This window comes from Lissotriton vulgaris, unplaced genomic scaffold (genome assembly GCF_964263255.1).
Source record: "Lissotriton vulgaris unplaced genomic scaffold, aLisVul1.2 SCAFFOLD_1493, whole genome shotgun sequence".
Lineage (NCBI taxonomy): Eukaryota > Metazoa > Chordata > Amphibia > Caudata > Salamandridae > Lissotriton > Lissotriton vulgaris.
The window spans coordinates 207,659-224,834 of record NW_028254413.1 but is presented as its reverse complement, the minus strand read 5'-3'; the positions used below and the strand labels follow the sequence as shown (position 1 = coordinate 224,834).

Below are 17,176 nucleotides of genomic sequence, written 5' to 3'. Positions count from 1 at the left end.
GGAGAGAACGAGGCTCCTGGCACCAAAAAGGAAATGAAGATACACACGAACAAACAGAGGCTACGCCCACCGCATCCTTATCACAGACGAGGCACAGCTTCGCCCGCGCTCGACATTCACGAGATGGTTGAGGCTAATTTACCGTTTACAAATATTAATACAAATATAACGTGGACAATTGACCTAAATGATGCCAATAATTGCCTTCCACCTCCTCTAAAAATACTTAAGTCTAAAACTGAGTGCGACGCCGCTTTACGGACACCCGCTCGGTTTCTTGTTATCTTTTTTAACTTAACAATGAGCGCGGTGTCCTTGAAGCTGGCGCTTGCTCAGTTTTAAAGTTAAAAAAACAAACACCAACAGAGCGCAGTGTCCCTGAAGTGGACGCAGCGAAAATGTAACCATAACCTTGCTTGTGCAATTGAAGCTGTCGCTATAACAAAAGCATGCGATGGTTTAAAAAAAAAAAAGTGCAGCAAGTTAATATTAAGCCTACTGTGTCACTCTGCCAGTAAGAGATCCAATCCTGCTGGGTGTGGCCTAATAAGGACAGGGCGGCAACAAGCGGGGCCTACAAACCATCCCTGACAATCAGCAAAGTCGGATTGGAATAATAAGTGACAATAAACTACACATACCAATCTAGTTTGGAGGCGGAGCTGAGACACAGCTTCTGAATCTGTATTGATTTCAAGAAGCTCGCATGGCGAGTGCAGCGCATGCGCGCTGCTAACGCCAGGTGAGACCTAAAAATGCAGGATGCTGTGAAAAATGGTACACAATGCATGTATGATGTAAATAATTGAAATCCCTAGGAGGCAGGATGAGCCAGTGGCACGAGGTAACAAAGTAATATTCCCCTGGGGTGGAGCCAAAGCTCATTCGCCAAAACACTATCCGACATCAAACCCAACAACCACTATAACGATCCACTCCCATCAAAGAAATAAATCATATTGTGATTCCCATTTGGACGAAAATAATAAACGCCTCCCTATCCCAAGGGACCCTTCCAGATTGCCTAAAAACTGGTCAAGTCGTTCCCATCATCAAAAAACCCTCAGCCGACCCAGCAGATCCAAATAACTTTCGCCCAGTGACCAACATCTCGATTCTTGCCAAACTAATTGAGAAATGTGTTCAAAACCAATTAAGCCAACACATCACTAACTTCTCGCTACTAGACTATTGTCAGTCAGGATTCAGAACAGGACATAGCACAGAGACAGCGATCCTTCATATTGTCGATGATGCGCTACAGGCATTAGACCTTAATCAGACATGTCTCCTTATCATCCTCCTAGACCTATCATCAGCATTTGATACGGTAAATCATGAGAAAAAATTGAACAGGCTCCATGACAGGATGGGTTTGTCAGGAAATGTGCTAAAATGGTTGGAATCATTCCTTCAGAATAGAACGCAAAGATTTTTGGTCAATCAATCACTCTCAACATCAAGCCCTAACTCAATTGGAGTCCCTCAAGGCTCTACGTTATCTCCATCACTATTTAACCTTTACATTGAACCTCTCACAGAAATCCTTCAAAATTCAAAAATATCCTATCACATGTATGCAGATGATACGCAGATTTACTTCAAGACCACATCCATGGACGACGTCAAGAGAATGAATGAAGCCTTAAAAATATCATTACAATGGCTAGCTGACAATCATTTGAAACTAAATGCACAAAAAACTGAATTCCTACTAATCACACGACCAAAGAAACACACAGAAGGGAAAGAATGGTGCAATATGATAACAGCGTTAAACTGCACCCCTACACTAGTAGGCTCAGCGAAATCATTAGGAATCACACTTGATGAGAACCTAAACATGAAAGCCCACATCAAAGCTATAGCAAAAAGCGCACGCTTGCACCTGAACTACATTAGAAAAATGAAACCATTCATATCCAAGCCGGATCTCAAACTGGCAGTACAATCACTAGTCATCTCAACTATTGAATATGGATGTACAACGCTAGCAGGGCTCCCAAAAATATCAACAGCACCTCTAAAGACATGTCTCAACGCAGCGGCAAGACTGATAACCGGATCGAGAAAATTTGACCACATATCACCGCACCTGAAAGCATTAAACTGGCTACGAAGCCAGAATCCAGCTAAAAATGGCATGCATAACCCACAAAGCGATACACCACAACACACCTAAGTACCTGGCTCAGAAAATTAAAATATCCGGAGGAAACAGACCAGCCAGGAGTGCAAAGGAGCTGGTGCTGAGACCAGCCATCTTCAAGAAGAAGAAAACGTACGATAGAGCCTTCTCAGGAGCAGCACCAAGGATCTGGAATTCACTTCCGCCGAGCATAAGAAAAAAAATTCCAGACACTACATCCTTTAAGAGGGAAACAAAGGACTTCCTAATAAATAAGTTCCTTTCATAGGCTGGGCCCTGGTCAATAGGACACTTGTAAAAGGATTGAAAACAAAAAGCTACACAAATAGACACTTGGGATATTTTAGTTAGACTCAAATATATATCACATCTTGTATATATTTTCTGTAGAACTATTAATGTAAAATTTCAAACTGTGTCATACCAGGTATATATTTTTACTGTATAACGTCTAATGTATAATGTCTATCTATTGCTACTTTATATACCTACCTCTTAATATTGAAAAAAATCTACACTTTCTAATAAATAAGTTCCTTCCATAGACTAGGCCCTGGTCAATAGGACACTTGAAAAAGGATTGAAAACAAAAAGCTACACAAATAATAGACACTAGTGATATATATTTGAGTCTGGCTAAAATATCCCATCTGGTATATATTTTCTGTATAACTATTAATGTAAAATTTCAGACTGTATCACACCCTGTATATATTTTTACTGTATAACGTTTAATGTACAATGTCTATCTAATGCTACTTTATGTACCTACCTCTTAATATTGAAAAAATCTACAAATTCTTGTCTATAACTACCTCATATAATGTAAAGCGCTCTGATACCTAAGGGTCTTGTTCGCTGCTGTCAGGTCAGACCGAAAAATATAGCACTGTGTCTCCTGCCCTTTGCAGTCGTGACAAATCATTAGCCAGCTGCAAGTGGCAGCTGGTTAATTGTTGTGGTCAGAGCAATTACACCCCTTGTACAGTGCTCTACATCGTCCAAAGGTCCCTAGGTGGGGGCAATATTTCTCCACTCTCCCTTGCCAGGCACAGCCTCAGAACTCTAGAATTCTCCACTTCATCATCCCTGCCATATCTTCAGATTCACGTCTACTATTCAATTGTACGGTGTCCAAAGATAATGATGGGACATCTGCAATTTGAAAGTAGTATAGGTATCTGGGTGTGGATAGTTCCCTTTAGTGAAGTCAGAACATCTTTACCTGCTTCACTAATGCTAAGTTTCCAAAATAACTTGCCCAGTGAAAAGTTGACTTTCATCCATCCCTGCTTTTGATGCACCTTTTAACTGAGAGTTGGCTATTTCACCTAGAACATTTGCTTCGTGGATATTAGTGGTGTTTTAGGACTTCATCATTGAAGGCGTTTGAGTTTGATGAATATTCGGGCATCACTTTATCTCCCTGGATCTTTAATTCTGCAGTGCTATCATGCTGTATAGAGCAGAAAGGGATGTTTAACTCTAGATACCGACACAAAATCATGGTTTATTCTCTTATATTACCCTTTATGTAATGGCATAGTCCTGTGGTTCATTCGCATACACAGACCTGCACATCACTGGATATTAGTTAAATGCAGTTACTGAACAATTATATTTATTTGTGCATTGTATTAGTTCTTTTTCTGAATGCATAATTGCCCTAAAAATATCACTGGTCATCAGAAGTATTTAAAACCTAAGTGTCCGATTACCATTTACTGACTCTTCATTTTGTGAGGTCTTGACTACTTTTTCCTTTTTCTCCTTTGTTTTACTGCAGTTCTGCAAGAAACGTAAATTAAGCCAAAGAAGAATGTTTCCATCCACTGAACTTGTACTGTCATCTTTTCATGTAACAGACCTGAAAACAATGTTCCCCTTTACTTACTATGTGTCCACATTGCAAAGTGTCAGTCCGTCAGGATCTGTACTTCTGCACAGTGACTCTAGTATAGCAGCATAGAATATAGTTCTTAACAATAATTTGTACTTTTGTTTCTGAACAAGTAAGAGTGCACAGGTGGTATTCTGCTTGTTTTTTTAGTGGGCAGTAACGCTCCATTGTTAATTTCATTGTTAACATTCCCTGCACCTGCTAGTCCGGTATGGCCTTAAGAATATCTGTATGTGTTATATTTCATTTGTGGAGTAACATTTGGTTGAGCATTGCATCAAATCGGTGATATTCCTGTTTCTTAATTTGATCGTGCTTCGTATCTACATTTATTTAACTAGATGTTCCTTAAATGTGTTTGTGTGTGTGTGTGTGTATATGTATATATAAAATCTATATCCAATGTAAACATTTTCTTGTAGAAACTCTGATCACTACAGGTTGTACTCATTTAAAATTTACTATACAATTACATTAATTGGTCAGATCTAGACCCTGCTCCCAAACATTCTATCGACTCGTGGTTCATTCTTACTTTGGCACAACAAACATTTTTTATTCAAGTGCTTTGTTGAGTTGTAGCTCTCCGAAATCGCAGTCTTGTTATGCTGCAATGGAAAGTAAAATCTATCTGATGCTGCTATCATGGAAGTTAGACAGTTCATATTGTCCTGAATATTTTATTATTTATGTTTCCTGAAAGCTTGTATTCCTTCTGTATTTTGATTTCAGAGTAGTCAATCACAAGATAATAAACCAGTCGAGGCAGCTTTTTTTATTTATACTTATATTTGACCCACCTAGGGAAACCTGGCAGCACTTTATAGTGGGACCTTACTTACATTTATTGTAAGACCAGTCAGATTTTCATCCTCTGCACAATTTGTAGAGCACATGCTTCTGTCTGTGACCTTCCAATTCACACAACCTACATTCTTAGCTAGTATCTTGTTTTAAGTCATTTCCACCAGATAATGTAGGCTGGTATTGTTCCCTCTGCACATTCACATTAGCAGTAACTGACCCAGTAGTTCATGGTATCTAGACAAGTCCTTTTTACCCAGAAAACCACAAGGCTACCTACCTATGATGGTGCTTCAAACAGAATGTGACAAAGGCACAACTTTCCACCTTTTTATGTTTGATAGCATTCCTAAATGTTCTAGAGTTGATGTGGTTTGGAGGGATGCTTTACTAAAAGGCTGCAGAGGTGTTTCTAGCCAGACAATGATTTGCATATATTCCATACCCTGTTACTCGGAGGGGAGAAAATCCATACCCAGACCTTTGAATCATTCCACCTACTCTAGTTGTGTGCTTTCAGAAGATGCACAAGGTAAATGTTTTGCCTCCTTTCTAGTTATTTGTCTATAAGCAGTCCACTCCCCCCCCCAACTTATTATTTAACAGTTGCATAATACACGACAAGGCAGCATAGCACATACGTCAGTGTCGCAGAAAATAAAAATAGTGCATTCCGGTACACCCGTCATCAAAAGCAAACAAATGAACAATGATCCACCAATGTGGGGCTGAGGACCTGCTACAGCAGTCACTTCTGGTTATACGCAGATCTACACATATTGGATGTATAATATGCATCGCCGCCTCAGCGTTGTTTTGAGGTTCTGCTTCCTAAGCACCCAAAAAACAGCGAAGGTGCGAACATGTGAAACACAAAGAAATTAAAAGACCATCAACAGCAGTAGGGTCAGATATCCATTGTGTGCTCTCCCTCCCCAGGACCCACGTGCCACAAATTCCCTACACATCAATCCTGCGGACTGCGTTCAAGGCTTTGTATGTGCTGGAGATCAGGCCTCTGAACTAGTTTGAGTTGAGCTGCAGCGTCCGCAAAACCTCGGGTTCCGCTGCGAAATTGACCCAGACCTGTGTGCATAATCTTAGCATAGTGTAAGAATTGGCCGTGTCGTAATTGAAAGATTTCCAGCGCCTCATCCATTGTGAGGAAGGTACCATTGAGCTACAAGCCCCCAACCGTGCAGCATTCCCCATCAGTAAACTGTGTTTGAACCATTCTAGATTGTATTGTGATCAGGTGGTCTTTAAAAGTGAGTTAATGCTGGCCTGTGTACTCACCGGCTGTCTCAGTGAGAGTATGAGCGGGGCGGGCTTTCCCTCTTTAGCAGCCACTCCTGCAATCTCCTTGACTTATCACCTTCCTGATGCAACAGCTACCGGTCCTTGCACCTGGTCAGACAGTCCCACCTTTCCCAGATATTTCCAATCTGCCACTGTGCTGCCAGCAAGGAAGTCTGATGGTCACTTTCCACTGGCACCGTGCGCTCATGATCCGTCAGGACTCCCTCAACCAGCTCCAGCTAAAGGTGCTATCTAGCATCACCAACTCTGAAAAAGCATTCCTCACGCCTCACCAGCTTCAGGGTGTCCTAATCCAGCCCTCTCCAAGAGGTGGACAGGGAATTGGAATCAAAGTACCATCTAGTCACCGCGTTTCTCTGAGAACAGTGTGATCCAGTGTCTTGGGGTGGAGCTGCCAAAGTTGGACCCGTGGCCTGGCGCCGCCCACACCTCAGTCCAGCAACAATGGCACATGGTCAGAAAGTAATCTACCCAGGATTTGGATCTGCAGTATGGCAGCCGCCGTATGACCAGACACCAAAAGCCTGTTGAGCTGACTAGAAGTCTCCTGCAAAGGGACATAGCATGTGAATTCCCGCACGTCAGGGTGTTTACACGGCAAGCATCCATGTAGTGTAAGTGCCCTACCACCACACGTAGGGCGTCCGTCATGTGCAGCTTAGTACGCAGGTGTCGGTCTAATTGCACATCAAGCACCCAGCTGAAGTCCCCTGCCCACAACCGAGGAACACCAACATATAGAATCAGTTCCTTTTCTAGTCCCAGGTTAAAAGTAACCATCATCTACATTTGGGGCAAAAACATTCAGCAAGCATACTCCCCCCCCCCCCCCCCACCCCCGCCCCCCCCCCCTCTCTTTCATCCAGTAGGCCATGCACAAGAAGGTATCTCTCCTCGATGTCTGCCTTGAAGCCGCAACTGGGAAGGCAACCTGCGTATCCACCCAGGTCACCACTCAGGCATAGCATAGTGGTGGACTACAGTTGTCATCTCCATTTCTTGTGTACCTTGTGCACCTCACGCTCCATTAAATACATCTCATGCAACGCATAGGAGTTGAGCCCACGAACATTCCATGATACAAATTTAAAGTCCAGCTGTCATGCAGCCTCCCCACATCCCAGCATCCCAGCAATCACACTGTTGCCGCTGAAAACCTCAAGTGAACAAGAATAAAACCTCCTACCCACCGGGTAAACTGAGAAAAACAACAACTTGTGCCTCCCCAATCATTGCAACCCCCCTCTGAGACACACCCCTTTAACAATTCAACACACAGCAAACTACAGTCACAAAAGGAGAACAAAGAAAAGTAAAAAGAAAAATAGAGAAGAAAGGAAAAAAGTGAGGCAAGTCCATCAAATAAACCACCAAACACCCAATTAACACACTCAACTCCCCACACAATCTGCCAAGTTATAAGAAATGAAGGGGGTGTGCACGGCGCCAGCCACAGCGGCTCCCAAATAACACACCTCCACGTCCGGTTGCTAAACACATACACCCAATACTCGCTCTCACTTAAAGACAAGAACCACCACTGCACAGCTCTGAGCTCAGCGTCCTTTGTTATGTTATGTTATTCTAAACTTTTTAAGCGCACGGGCACCCAGGGGTTTCATGGCGCTAGCAGTTAGGAAAGATTGAAAAGCAGTTAACCTATCCAGAAGCTTGCTTGAATAGCCAGGTCTTCAGGGCTCCCCGAAATTCCATAAGATTAGTACATTTCCTGAGCGACAGAGGGAAAGAGTTCCACACCTTTGGGGCAAGAAAAGCAAATCGACACCCGCCCTGGCGCTTCCGTTTGAAGGAGGGTTGGGTAAGAAGGGACAGACTGGCAGAACGAAAATTGCGGGTCGGCTCATGCTTGACAATTAGGTTATTGATGAACATGGGGCTTTTCCCGTGAAGAGCCTTAAAAGCCAGACATCCTACTTTAAATATTACCCGTTGGGCTATGGGTAACCAGTGGAGAGCAGCCAGCAATGGTTTCGCCGATCTCCCACCGCGGTGTTTGAAGATCAATCTGGCAGCTTGATTGTGCACAATTTGTAAGCGTTTAGACAAGAGCAAGGGGAGACCTAAGTAAATAGAATTAGAAAAGTCTAATCAGGACAAGACCAGAGCGAGTACCATTTGAATGAGCGCAGAGTGGGTAAGTAAATGAGCGATTTTTCAGATTTTGCGCAGTTGATGGAAGCTGGAGGAAATCGCAGCTCCCACCTGGCCTTTACGAGAGAGATCAGAGTTGATGGTGATCCCGAGGCTTTTCACCGAGAGAGAGGGGGAGGGAGGAGATCCCATTGTTGACTGCCAGTAGTGGGGGCCCCAGCTGATCGAACTTTTGCCCGGGAGTACTAACTCAGTCTTCCTTGGATTGAGTTTTAGATGGTTCCACTCCATCCACCGTTGAATGTGCAGCATGGTCGCCTGGAATTCCGAGACAGTCAGTAGAGTCCAGTGGGAAAATTAGCTGCAGGTCGTCAGCATAGTTGTAGATCGTTACCCTCCTGTTCTTTAAAGAATGTAAAAGGGGTTTGAGATATAAATTGAACAGGAGGGGAGACAATGACGAACCTTGCGGGACACCACAGGTAGTAAACAATTTGGGCGCTGTGAAGTTCCCAAGTTTGACTGCCTGGGTCCGATTGCTCAGGAATGATTTCACCCAACTGAGAGCCGAGCCGAGCAGACCAGCCTGTTCGACACGGTATAATAAGATGGTATGATCCACCGTGTCGAACGCTGCCGACAAGTCCAGGAGCACCAAGTCCTGATGTATACCCCTGTCGGCGTTGGATCTCATAGTGTCCAGAACTGCGAGAATCACGGCTTCGGTAGAGTGCGCCTGGCGGAAGCCGGCTTGGTTGGGCTCCAAATAATCCTATGTTTCAATGAAATTGGAGATGCAACTTGCCACATGGGCTTCCAAGATCTTTGCTCCAAATGGAAGAAGGGATATGGGCCGGTAATTAGAAAGATTAGCCGGTTCGGCCCCCGGTTTTTTAATTAATGGGACCAACGTTGCATTTTTAAAAGTAGTGAGGACCCTTCCCTGTACTAGAGACTCATTCAAGAGGGAGAGTATGCCTAGCGGAAGTGCTGAGAAAACGTCCTTTAGGATGTAAGGGGGGGCAGCAATCATTAGGTGAACCGGGCTTCACACGATTCATCAGTTCCACTAACCTAGGCTGATCAATCGGTGGAATAACCTCGAGTTCAGGGTTCCTACAGATGTTCTCATAGCTACCGTACTAGGCCTTTCCAGAATACTTTCTTTTATGGTGGCTATCTTATCCATAAAGAAATTATTGAGCAGATTACAGAGCTCTTGCGTTGGAACTTGGGGGGGAGGGGGCGAGGGGGGGGGGGAGTTCTTACATCGTTACAGAGATCGTTCACCACCCTAAAAATTTCTCTTGATTTATTGTGCGCATTCAAGATTTCTCAGAGAAAAATGCTGCCTTAGTGGTTAAAATAAAGTTCTTATAGTTCCTACGGGCAGTTGTATATGACACTCTGTCCACATCAGAGTAGCCATGCCTTCATTTTCTCTCATATTGACGCGGTTCCAATTTTTTCTTTAGATCTACCGTGAACCATCTATGGGCATCCATACGACGGGCAAGGGAGAATTTGGAGAGCGGTACATGCTCATTACAGGCTGCCAGGAGCCAGTCGGAGAGATTTTTTTCCATGAGATTAATATCATGAGTAGGCGTTGGGATTGAGTTTGACAGGGAAGTCAAGAAATCTTGGTTGTTTAGCGATCTCCATTTCCTTGCTACCCCCTCCCACTGGGATAGAGGGTTTCGAATGACCGTGTAGAGTACAGGAAAACTGGATTAAATAGTGATCGGATCAGATGCAGGGGGTTGCCGTCGGGATAGACGGAGGAACATTGTGGGACCAAATTTGGTCCAGGATGTGTCCTTTTTCGTGGGTGGGAGTCAGGACTGATTGAGAGAAATCCAAATGGAGGAGGAGCTCAGAGAGTTCGATGGCCTGAGGCCCTGCCGCTGGGTCATTGAACCAGTAGTTTAAATCCCTGATCAACATTACCTTGTCATAGTTGACAACTAAGCCAGCCATTGGCTCGCTCAGAGAGACCGGGAAGGTGGGCATGACCTTGGGGGGGGGGGAGGGGGGGGGGGGGTGATGGATAAATGCCAGCACCATAGTTCCCTTGTCTGTGTCTGTTTTATTTATAAGGTTTTCTGTATCCGGTAGGACTAGAGAAGGTAATGCAATAAACTTATAGTCTTTGTGGATAATGGCAGCAACGCCACCCCTTTGCTTTCCCGATTCTCTATTCACTGACAGTATGTAATAATCAGCCGGGAGAGCGGCAAGGACATCCGGTAGGGTGTCTTGGGTGAGACAAGTTTCGGTAATAAATAACATATCCGGTCAGTCTGAGTTGAGAAGTAGAAAAATGTCCAGCTGGTGTTTTACCATAGACCGCGTGTTCAAATATAGACAGCGGAGCGTGAGGTCTTTGGATATCAAGGTTTTCCTGGTATAGTGAGAGCCTAGGGCTGTTTTGTCAGGAGAGGCATGGCCTGGCTGGAGGAGGCAGATGTTATTGACCGTTAGGCAGGATCGTGTGGCTGGATCCAGGCTAGGAAGGCGAGAGTGTTGTAAAGAGCGAAGTTCCATGGAGGAATAGCTAAGATTTTTGCCATTCTGCCTAGTCCCTAGACCCGTCCCGGCGCAGACGGGCTTGCCTTTGGCGCGCTCGCTGCGCGTCCGGGAAATGCACATTGTTTGAGGGGGGGGGGCCGTGGCCTCACGGCAGTGGGCGTGGCCTGTGGGCTCTGGGGTAATGGCGGCAAAGAAGTTTGTAACCCGCGACAACGCTTACATCCGCTGCGCGGGGATGCCCAGCACGTTATTAGAAAGGAGAAGTGCCCAGGGAGAAGGAATTAGGCAAGTAAAAACACAAATTCAAATACAAGTTTTTTTTTTTTAATTATCGAGCGTTTCTCCCGGCTTCCGCCTCAGGAGATAGGTGTCCTTTACCTGACACTCGTAAAATACACTCCCCAACTATCAAGCCCACAGTAAAGGGGTGGCCGTGCTTGAGTGTCTGACGCCCATCTCTCGCACACTACCGACAAAGTATTACTTTTACAATGAAAAAGTCCATAGCGTAGGCTGCATGTCCTGGGCCATATTTCCTGACCCTCCGAACCAGGCCTGCAGCAGCAGGGCCATCACAGCAGTCATCTCCAAAGTGTCCGCATATAGCAGTTATGCATCAGGACTATCCTGTTGCCGGAGTCTCCTCTATTGGGTCCACTATCTTCTGAGTTGGAGGCAGTTACCACCTCCACAAGTACATGTTCCTTCTCGTGTTCCAGTCTTTGACATTCAAGGTCTAGAGTACCATCACAACTGACCACCACATGCGGGGAAGACCAGGAGGCCAACCCCTCCAGTCTTTTGCGTCTCTCTCTGGTTCTATATTGCAGGTATCCCAATCCCATTCTCCTGCGTGCGAGAGGCCGGGACCTTGCTCCGACCCCCCCCTGGGCACTTCCAGCCAGTCCCAGGCAGCCTCCAAAGTAGTGAAGACATGCTATGATCATTGTGGCGCACCTTCAACTTGGCTGGGTCGGCAAGTATGTAAAAGAGACCCATTGCCTTCAGTTTTTGTTTCACCCCTCTGATGGACATCCTAATTTGTTGTACCAGCTGTGTGTAGTCTGGAAATATACGGATCACTTAGTTCTTGAATGTAGGATCCCCGGCCTGCTGGACAGCCCAGGGACTTGAGTCCTTGTAGTTGAGGATTTCCGCAATGACGGCTCTTGGCAGGCCTCCACTGGTGGTGTCTGGGCAAGGTCACAGTGAGCTCTTTCAATTTCAAACAAGGAAGACAAGGCAGCAGTGCCGCAATTGCCTTTAATTCAGCGTTCAAGGACGGGTTCAGGCACTTGGCCTTCTGCCCCCTCCGGAAATCCAACAAAGCAAAGGTTACAGGGCCTGAAGCGACATTCTGCATCCTCAGCTCTGTGATCCAGGTCCGTTGTTTTGGCAGAAAGATAAGTCCGAGCTGTCTTCAAGGGTAAACCTCTCCCTGCAGTTTGGACAAATACTGCTCTGTGGCTAGAGGCCGCTCAGCCACTGTGCGCAGGTCCACTCTCAGGAGTCTAACTTCCAGTGAGACGGCCTCCATCTTTGCCTGTAGAGCTGTACTGGAAGCCTCTATAGCAGCCAATATTTGCGTACAGAACACAACAATAGCATTTCTGTGTATCATGTACATACAATTGAATGAGCTACATTCCTGCCACGTTCATGTGTGATAAATCGGCGCAATTCTTGAAGTGCACCTCCATTTACAAGGATAGTCTCAATGGCAAATGTTCAATCAGGTCGCTCAGTAGTGCTGACTAATGTTTTTGTTAGCCAGGCAGCATTGAAGGTCACAGGAAAACCTGCTTCAATGAGGGGGTTCACCAATATTTGTGCATATAAAGTGGAAGGAAACTTTGTAATCTTTACTTGAGGAAAGCTTTTCATTCAGGTTCAAGATGATAATCCAAATTGGCAGTAATTGTTTTGTGTCCAAGTGAACAAGATCTTTTGAGAAATTGACTAATTTGTTCATCTAGTACAGAGAATGTATAATAGCAAAACATTGAATTGTGGAAAAAATAAATCTATGTTGAAAGATTGGCAAATATTCCGTTTTCCCTTCATGCTTTTTTTTTTTTTAACTAATTACAGCATACTGCTTAGTTGCTGTATGTCATGGTTTAATTTTTGAAAGCTCTAAAACTGCTAAACAAGGTATGCTTTGCCATTGCTTGCCAGTTTCAACAAACATGGATGTTAATGGCGTTTTGGGGAGACGAACATTCGAGAGGCCTAGAAATTACCACAATGTTTGACATTTCGTATTTTAAATATGTTATGATTGCTCTTTCTAGAGCTTGACGTTACGTCATCTGTTATCTAGACTGTAATTTATATGGTTAAATGTTTTATAGGGACAAATAAGTCAAACTGTGCTGAAATACTGACAGGTTTTCTTTTTATCTTGCAGCAACACTCCTCTTGCTTTTTCCTCCAAAGTATGTTATATAAGGTATCGTGAGCCTTCAAGTGTTGGTGTGGCCCAGCATCTAACTAACACGGTTTTTATTGACAGAGCTCTGATAGTTGTGCCATGTGTAGAAGGTTGGTATTCCGCATATTTTGTTAACTGTTAGTCTCTGTCCTGTATGTAATTGACTCTTTCAGTTCTGTTGACTTAAACAAATAGTTCAGAATTTTTTTTACATACTGGCAAACATTAAGTGAAAGATACCTCAGCAGATTTAAGCAAAATATACTTATTGCTCATAGTACATTCTTAAAACCTTGATCGTTTTGAGCTTAAATGGGTATTGCTTTTTCTTCATAGCAACATTACGTTGAATAATATTAACTTACTGTTCATAAATGGGCCTATCATTGACTTTTTTCTTTTCTTTGTCACAAAACGTAATTAAATACCTGTAGAGTGTAGTGAAAAATGTAGGCTAAAGAGTAGTTGAGTAAACCTCTAGTAACTTAAAGCAGTCACGTTCAAGTTTTTAAATTGAAACCCCAGCTAGCTCTCATTGCCAGAATTGGCATATATTTAATTAACATAATTGCCAATTTGGCAGTCAACAAATGCCTTGATTTTAAAGCTTTTATATTGTCAACGCTAATATAAGAATATGTTGTTGTTCGCAAAACATATTTCACAGGGAAAAGAGCATAAAAAGGCCCCTGCTTGCAGGACATTATGTCGAGTGCTCTGTGTGCTCGCTATTCTGTATCAAAGTGCCGAGATCACATCTGATTCTAAAGGTTCTTGCTCACAGTATTACTCCAACAAGAGCTGGATCAGCTTTACGCTGGACTCATTGCATCTGTATGTTCACCAGAATATGCTAAAATTCAGTCATTCTGATACTGTAGTCTGTTGAAACTTACCATAATATTACTCGCAATGCTTTTTTAGTTCTTGACGGGCTATGCACTGCAAATTTATTTTGCTTCCCTCCTGCTTGTTACATCTGTATGTGCTCTAGAAGCACAGCATGCAGGGAGTTGTTGAGCCCCGAATGCATCACGCATAAAACCTGTGTTCCAACAAAAATAACAGCAATAGATTTTGTCCTAAAACCAGTGTATGTTTTTTATGACTTGTTATCCTTTTCCTAAATCTAATAGCAGTGTCACCCAGTTTTGATTTTGAAAGAAGTCTAACGTTCCTTTTGTGCGCCCACATATGATCTTAAGTCTGTTTCATGTTTCCCTTATTGAAGGGTGGGTGCTGCGGTTTTCAGGAGTCTCTAATAAGGCCCCTCTTATAACTTCATTTTAATAAATGAGCGCATCTTTGTTTCAAAAAGTTGATTGATCAACCACGAAGTTAAGCATGCTAACATATATTCTGATATATATAACGGTAAAATAATGTATTTATCTTACCCTTTTCCATTTGAGTTGTAGTTGCCAACCCAATCTTACACTGTTCTCCGGTCTATTATACACAAGGCAGTGCATCCATGCTACATTTTTTCACTTCCCTTAATTGCTTTCTGTAGAGGGTCATCATCAAGCATTTTACTTGAACACTTTTCATCTCCTTCGAAATTTCTTTAGAACAAAAATAGTAGTAGTACTCATTGCCTTTAGGATTTCATACAAATAACAAGCAAGTATTTTCCACCAAGACAACTCTCTTCCTATCGTCCTCCAAACGCACCCCACATTCACGCACTTGTATAACTTTCTATTCTGATTAATGTTCTTCATATCACAGAAGGTGACTGCAGGATCTACTGTCACCTAAATGTAAATTCTTGTTGACAGATGTGTTGCAACACTTGTGCTGTGGTACATGTAGTGATACTTATCAATAAACATCTTTTGCTCTGAAAAATACCTTCTGTTAACTAATGGTAGTGACAACTACTGTAGAAAACTAAGCTGCTTTAACAGATAAGAAGTTTTACTTTTTGCTCCATAACCTGTAGTTTCTTCTGGGCAAGTGGCTCCTCCAGGGTTTGTCTGGGTCGACAGTTAACAGTAATATGGGCACGCTTTCTGCAAGTGTTATTATACACCTATTTCGGTGGGATGCAGGATACTTAAATCTCCCAATGATTTCACTTGACAGAATTGTTGGCAAGGGGCTGTTTAGGGTTTGAACAATGGCAAAAGTAAATGGCACATCAGGCCTTCATGCTGAAATTCAGTTGATGCGAATCTCATCATCTTTAAATAGGTCACCAGTCCTTATGTTGCATCATACAGTAAAGTGGCACGCACAAGTATAAATCTGAAATTGCAACAGAACTTGTCTTGACTCTTAAACATGCTTTTGAAGCACTGATTGCGCCTAGAAAAAGTTATGATTGTGCCCATCAGTTATAAAAGTATTGCAATAGAGCATGACCCAATGTCAGCACATAATGTAACCTCAAATTAAACATCATTGTTATGACACAAGCTTGCTGCATTGACTATTCCTCTTCCTTTTCACACCTTTTTTGCCAGCCCTGGTGCTGCTGATGTGACTACTTTGGTAGTCGATTCAAAAACTCAGCTGGTTGGTTGGAGGTGGAAGCTTGATTAGGGTGCCAAAGCCATGGATCCTGAAAAGTGCTGCAGTTCCTTCCCTATGCTTCAATGGGCCCCAATAACATTTGAAAAAGAACACGCCACAATGGTTTGACATCTAAATTGCAGTTAGTTGATGGTACCCATCATTAATGGGAAAAGCCCAATAATATTAGCTTTACAAGATTGTCTGCTGAAAACTAAAATGTTAACTTTGTCCAAGTACCCTAGGGCTCACTAAGTTAGATTTTCAGTACAAATGGTTTGAAAGGGCCTGTTAGTCCTCTTGAAATGCTGAGTTTGAAGCAATTTTTGTTCAACATGTTACACAGTTACGAGATGGTATGAACTCTTTTCCAAATGTGCAAAGTTTAGTATTGTGCTTAGGATATACTATTATTTGATGTATAATATTTGGCAGTTGAATGAAACTTAGGGCATCTAAAGAATCCTCTGTGCTAAAGTTTAGGCTTTTCTTCTAAAACAAGTCCTTGATTGTGTACATTGAAGAAACCCCTAAACCTAACTAACTTGGATTCTAAACCTTAGTTTCTAACTTTATTTTAATGTCCACAAATACTGGTAGATGGATTTTAACTATTAATTTGGTTTTGTATGTTTTTTCTGTGATATGTGTGCATTATTAGATGACTAGACTGGCCAAGGCAGACCTGTTTGACTTGCCTGTGTAAGGCATTGTTTGCCAAGCCACTAAACCAGACGTCAAGGGAATCCTTCATGGGGAAATGAGGTCGGAGTCTGGCTGCTGAAGATGGACGCCCTCTCTCTGTTTTTTTATTCTTCCTTTCCTTTTTTTTTCTTTTGTCCCGTTTATTTTTTTGCTCTTTCACTTTATTTTGAACTGCATTCTCAGTTCTGTAAAACATTATTGTCTACGTTGTAAGATCATATTTTTCTGTGGAAGGTGGTGGATTTTGTCTGATTACTATTTAAACTTTTGTCAATTACATGTTAGTTTGGGGTGTAGTTAGTATTGAAACAAACTCCTAGCAAGGTGTGGAAGGGATAGTTATTTACTCTCTCCCACTCCTGATTTCATGTGGTCCAGCTTGCATGTTTAGAATTCTGCCTCAAATTTGCTCTTCAATGTTTTTTCCTGAGGGTTTCCAGATAATTGAAATATGTTTTCGCAAGCCATTTTGCTTACTGTAGATCTCAGTGCATGCAAATGTTAAACAGACCAAGAATGAGATTAAGGAACTTCGGGATTAAAATACTAAGCTAGTGGTTAAATTACTCTATTCTAAGGATAGGTTTGAGTGCCCCTTTCTTTTGTGCATTTAAAAAGCACATCGAAGAGATTCCGAAAGGAAATTTCTTAAACCTCTTTTTTGTTTTTTGTTTTTGCGAAACACTTTTTGTTGTTAAGACAC

At 42.8% G+C, this 17,176-nt stretch overlaps 1 protein-coding gene across 1 annotated transcript in view; it reads left to right on the top strand.

Annotated features, from left to right (window-relative positions):
• The window catches only part of LOC147659537 (putative splicing factor, arginine/serine-rich 7), a gene marked incomplete at its 3' end in the record, with an annotated part of 238,441 nt that overhangs the window by 23,536 nt on the left and 197,729 nt on the right, over positions 1-17,176 (top strand). The window contains exon 2 of the mRNA XM_086951663.1: positions 13,228-13,361. Coding sequence (XP_086807789.1) covers positions 13,228-13,361 — 134 coding nt within the window. The remainder of the gene's footprint in view (positions 1-13,227; positions 13,362-17,176) is intronic.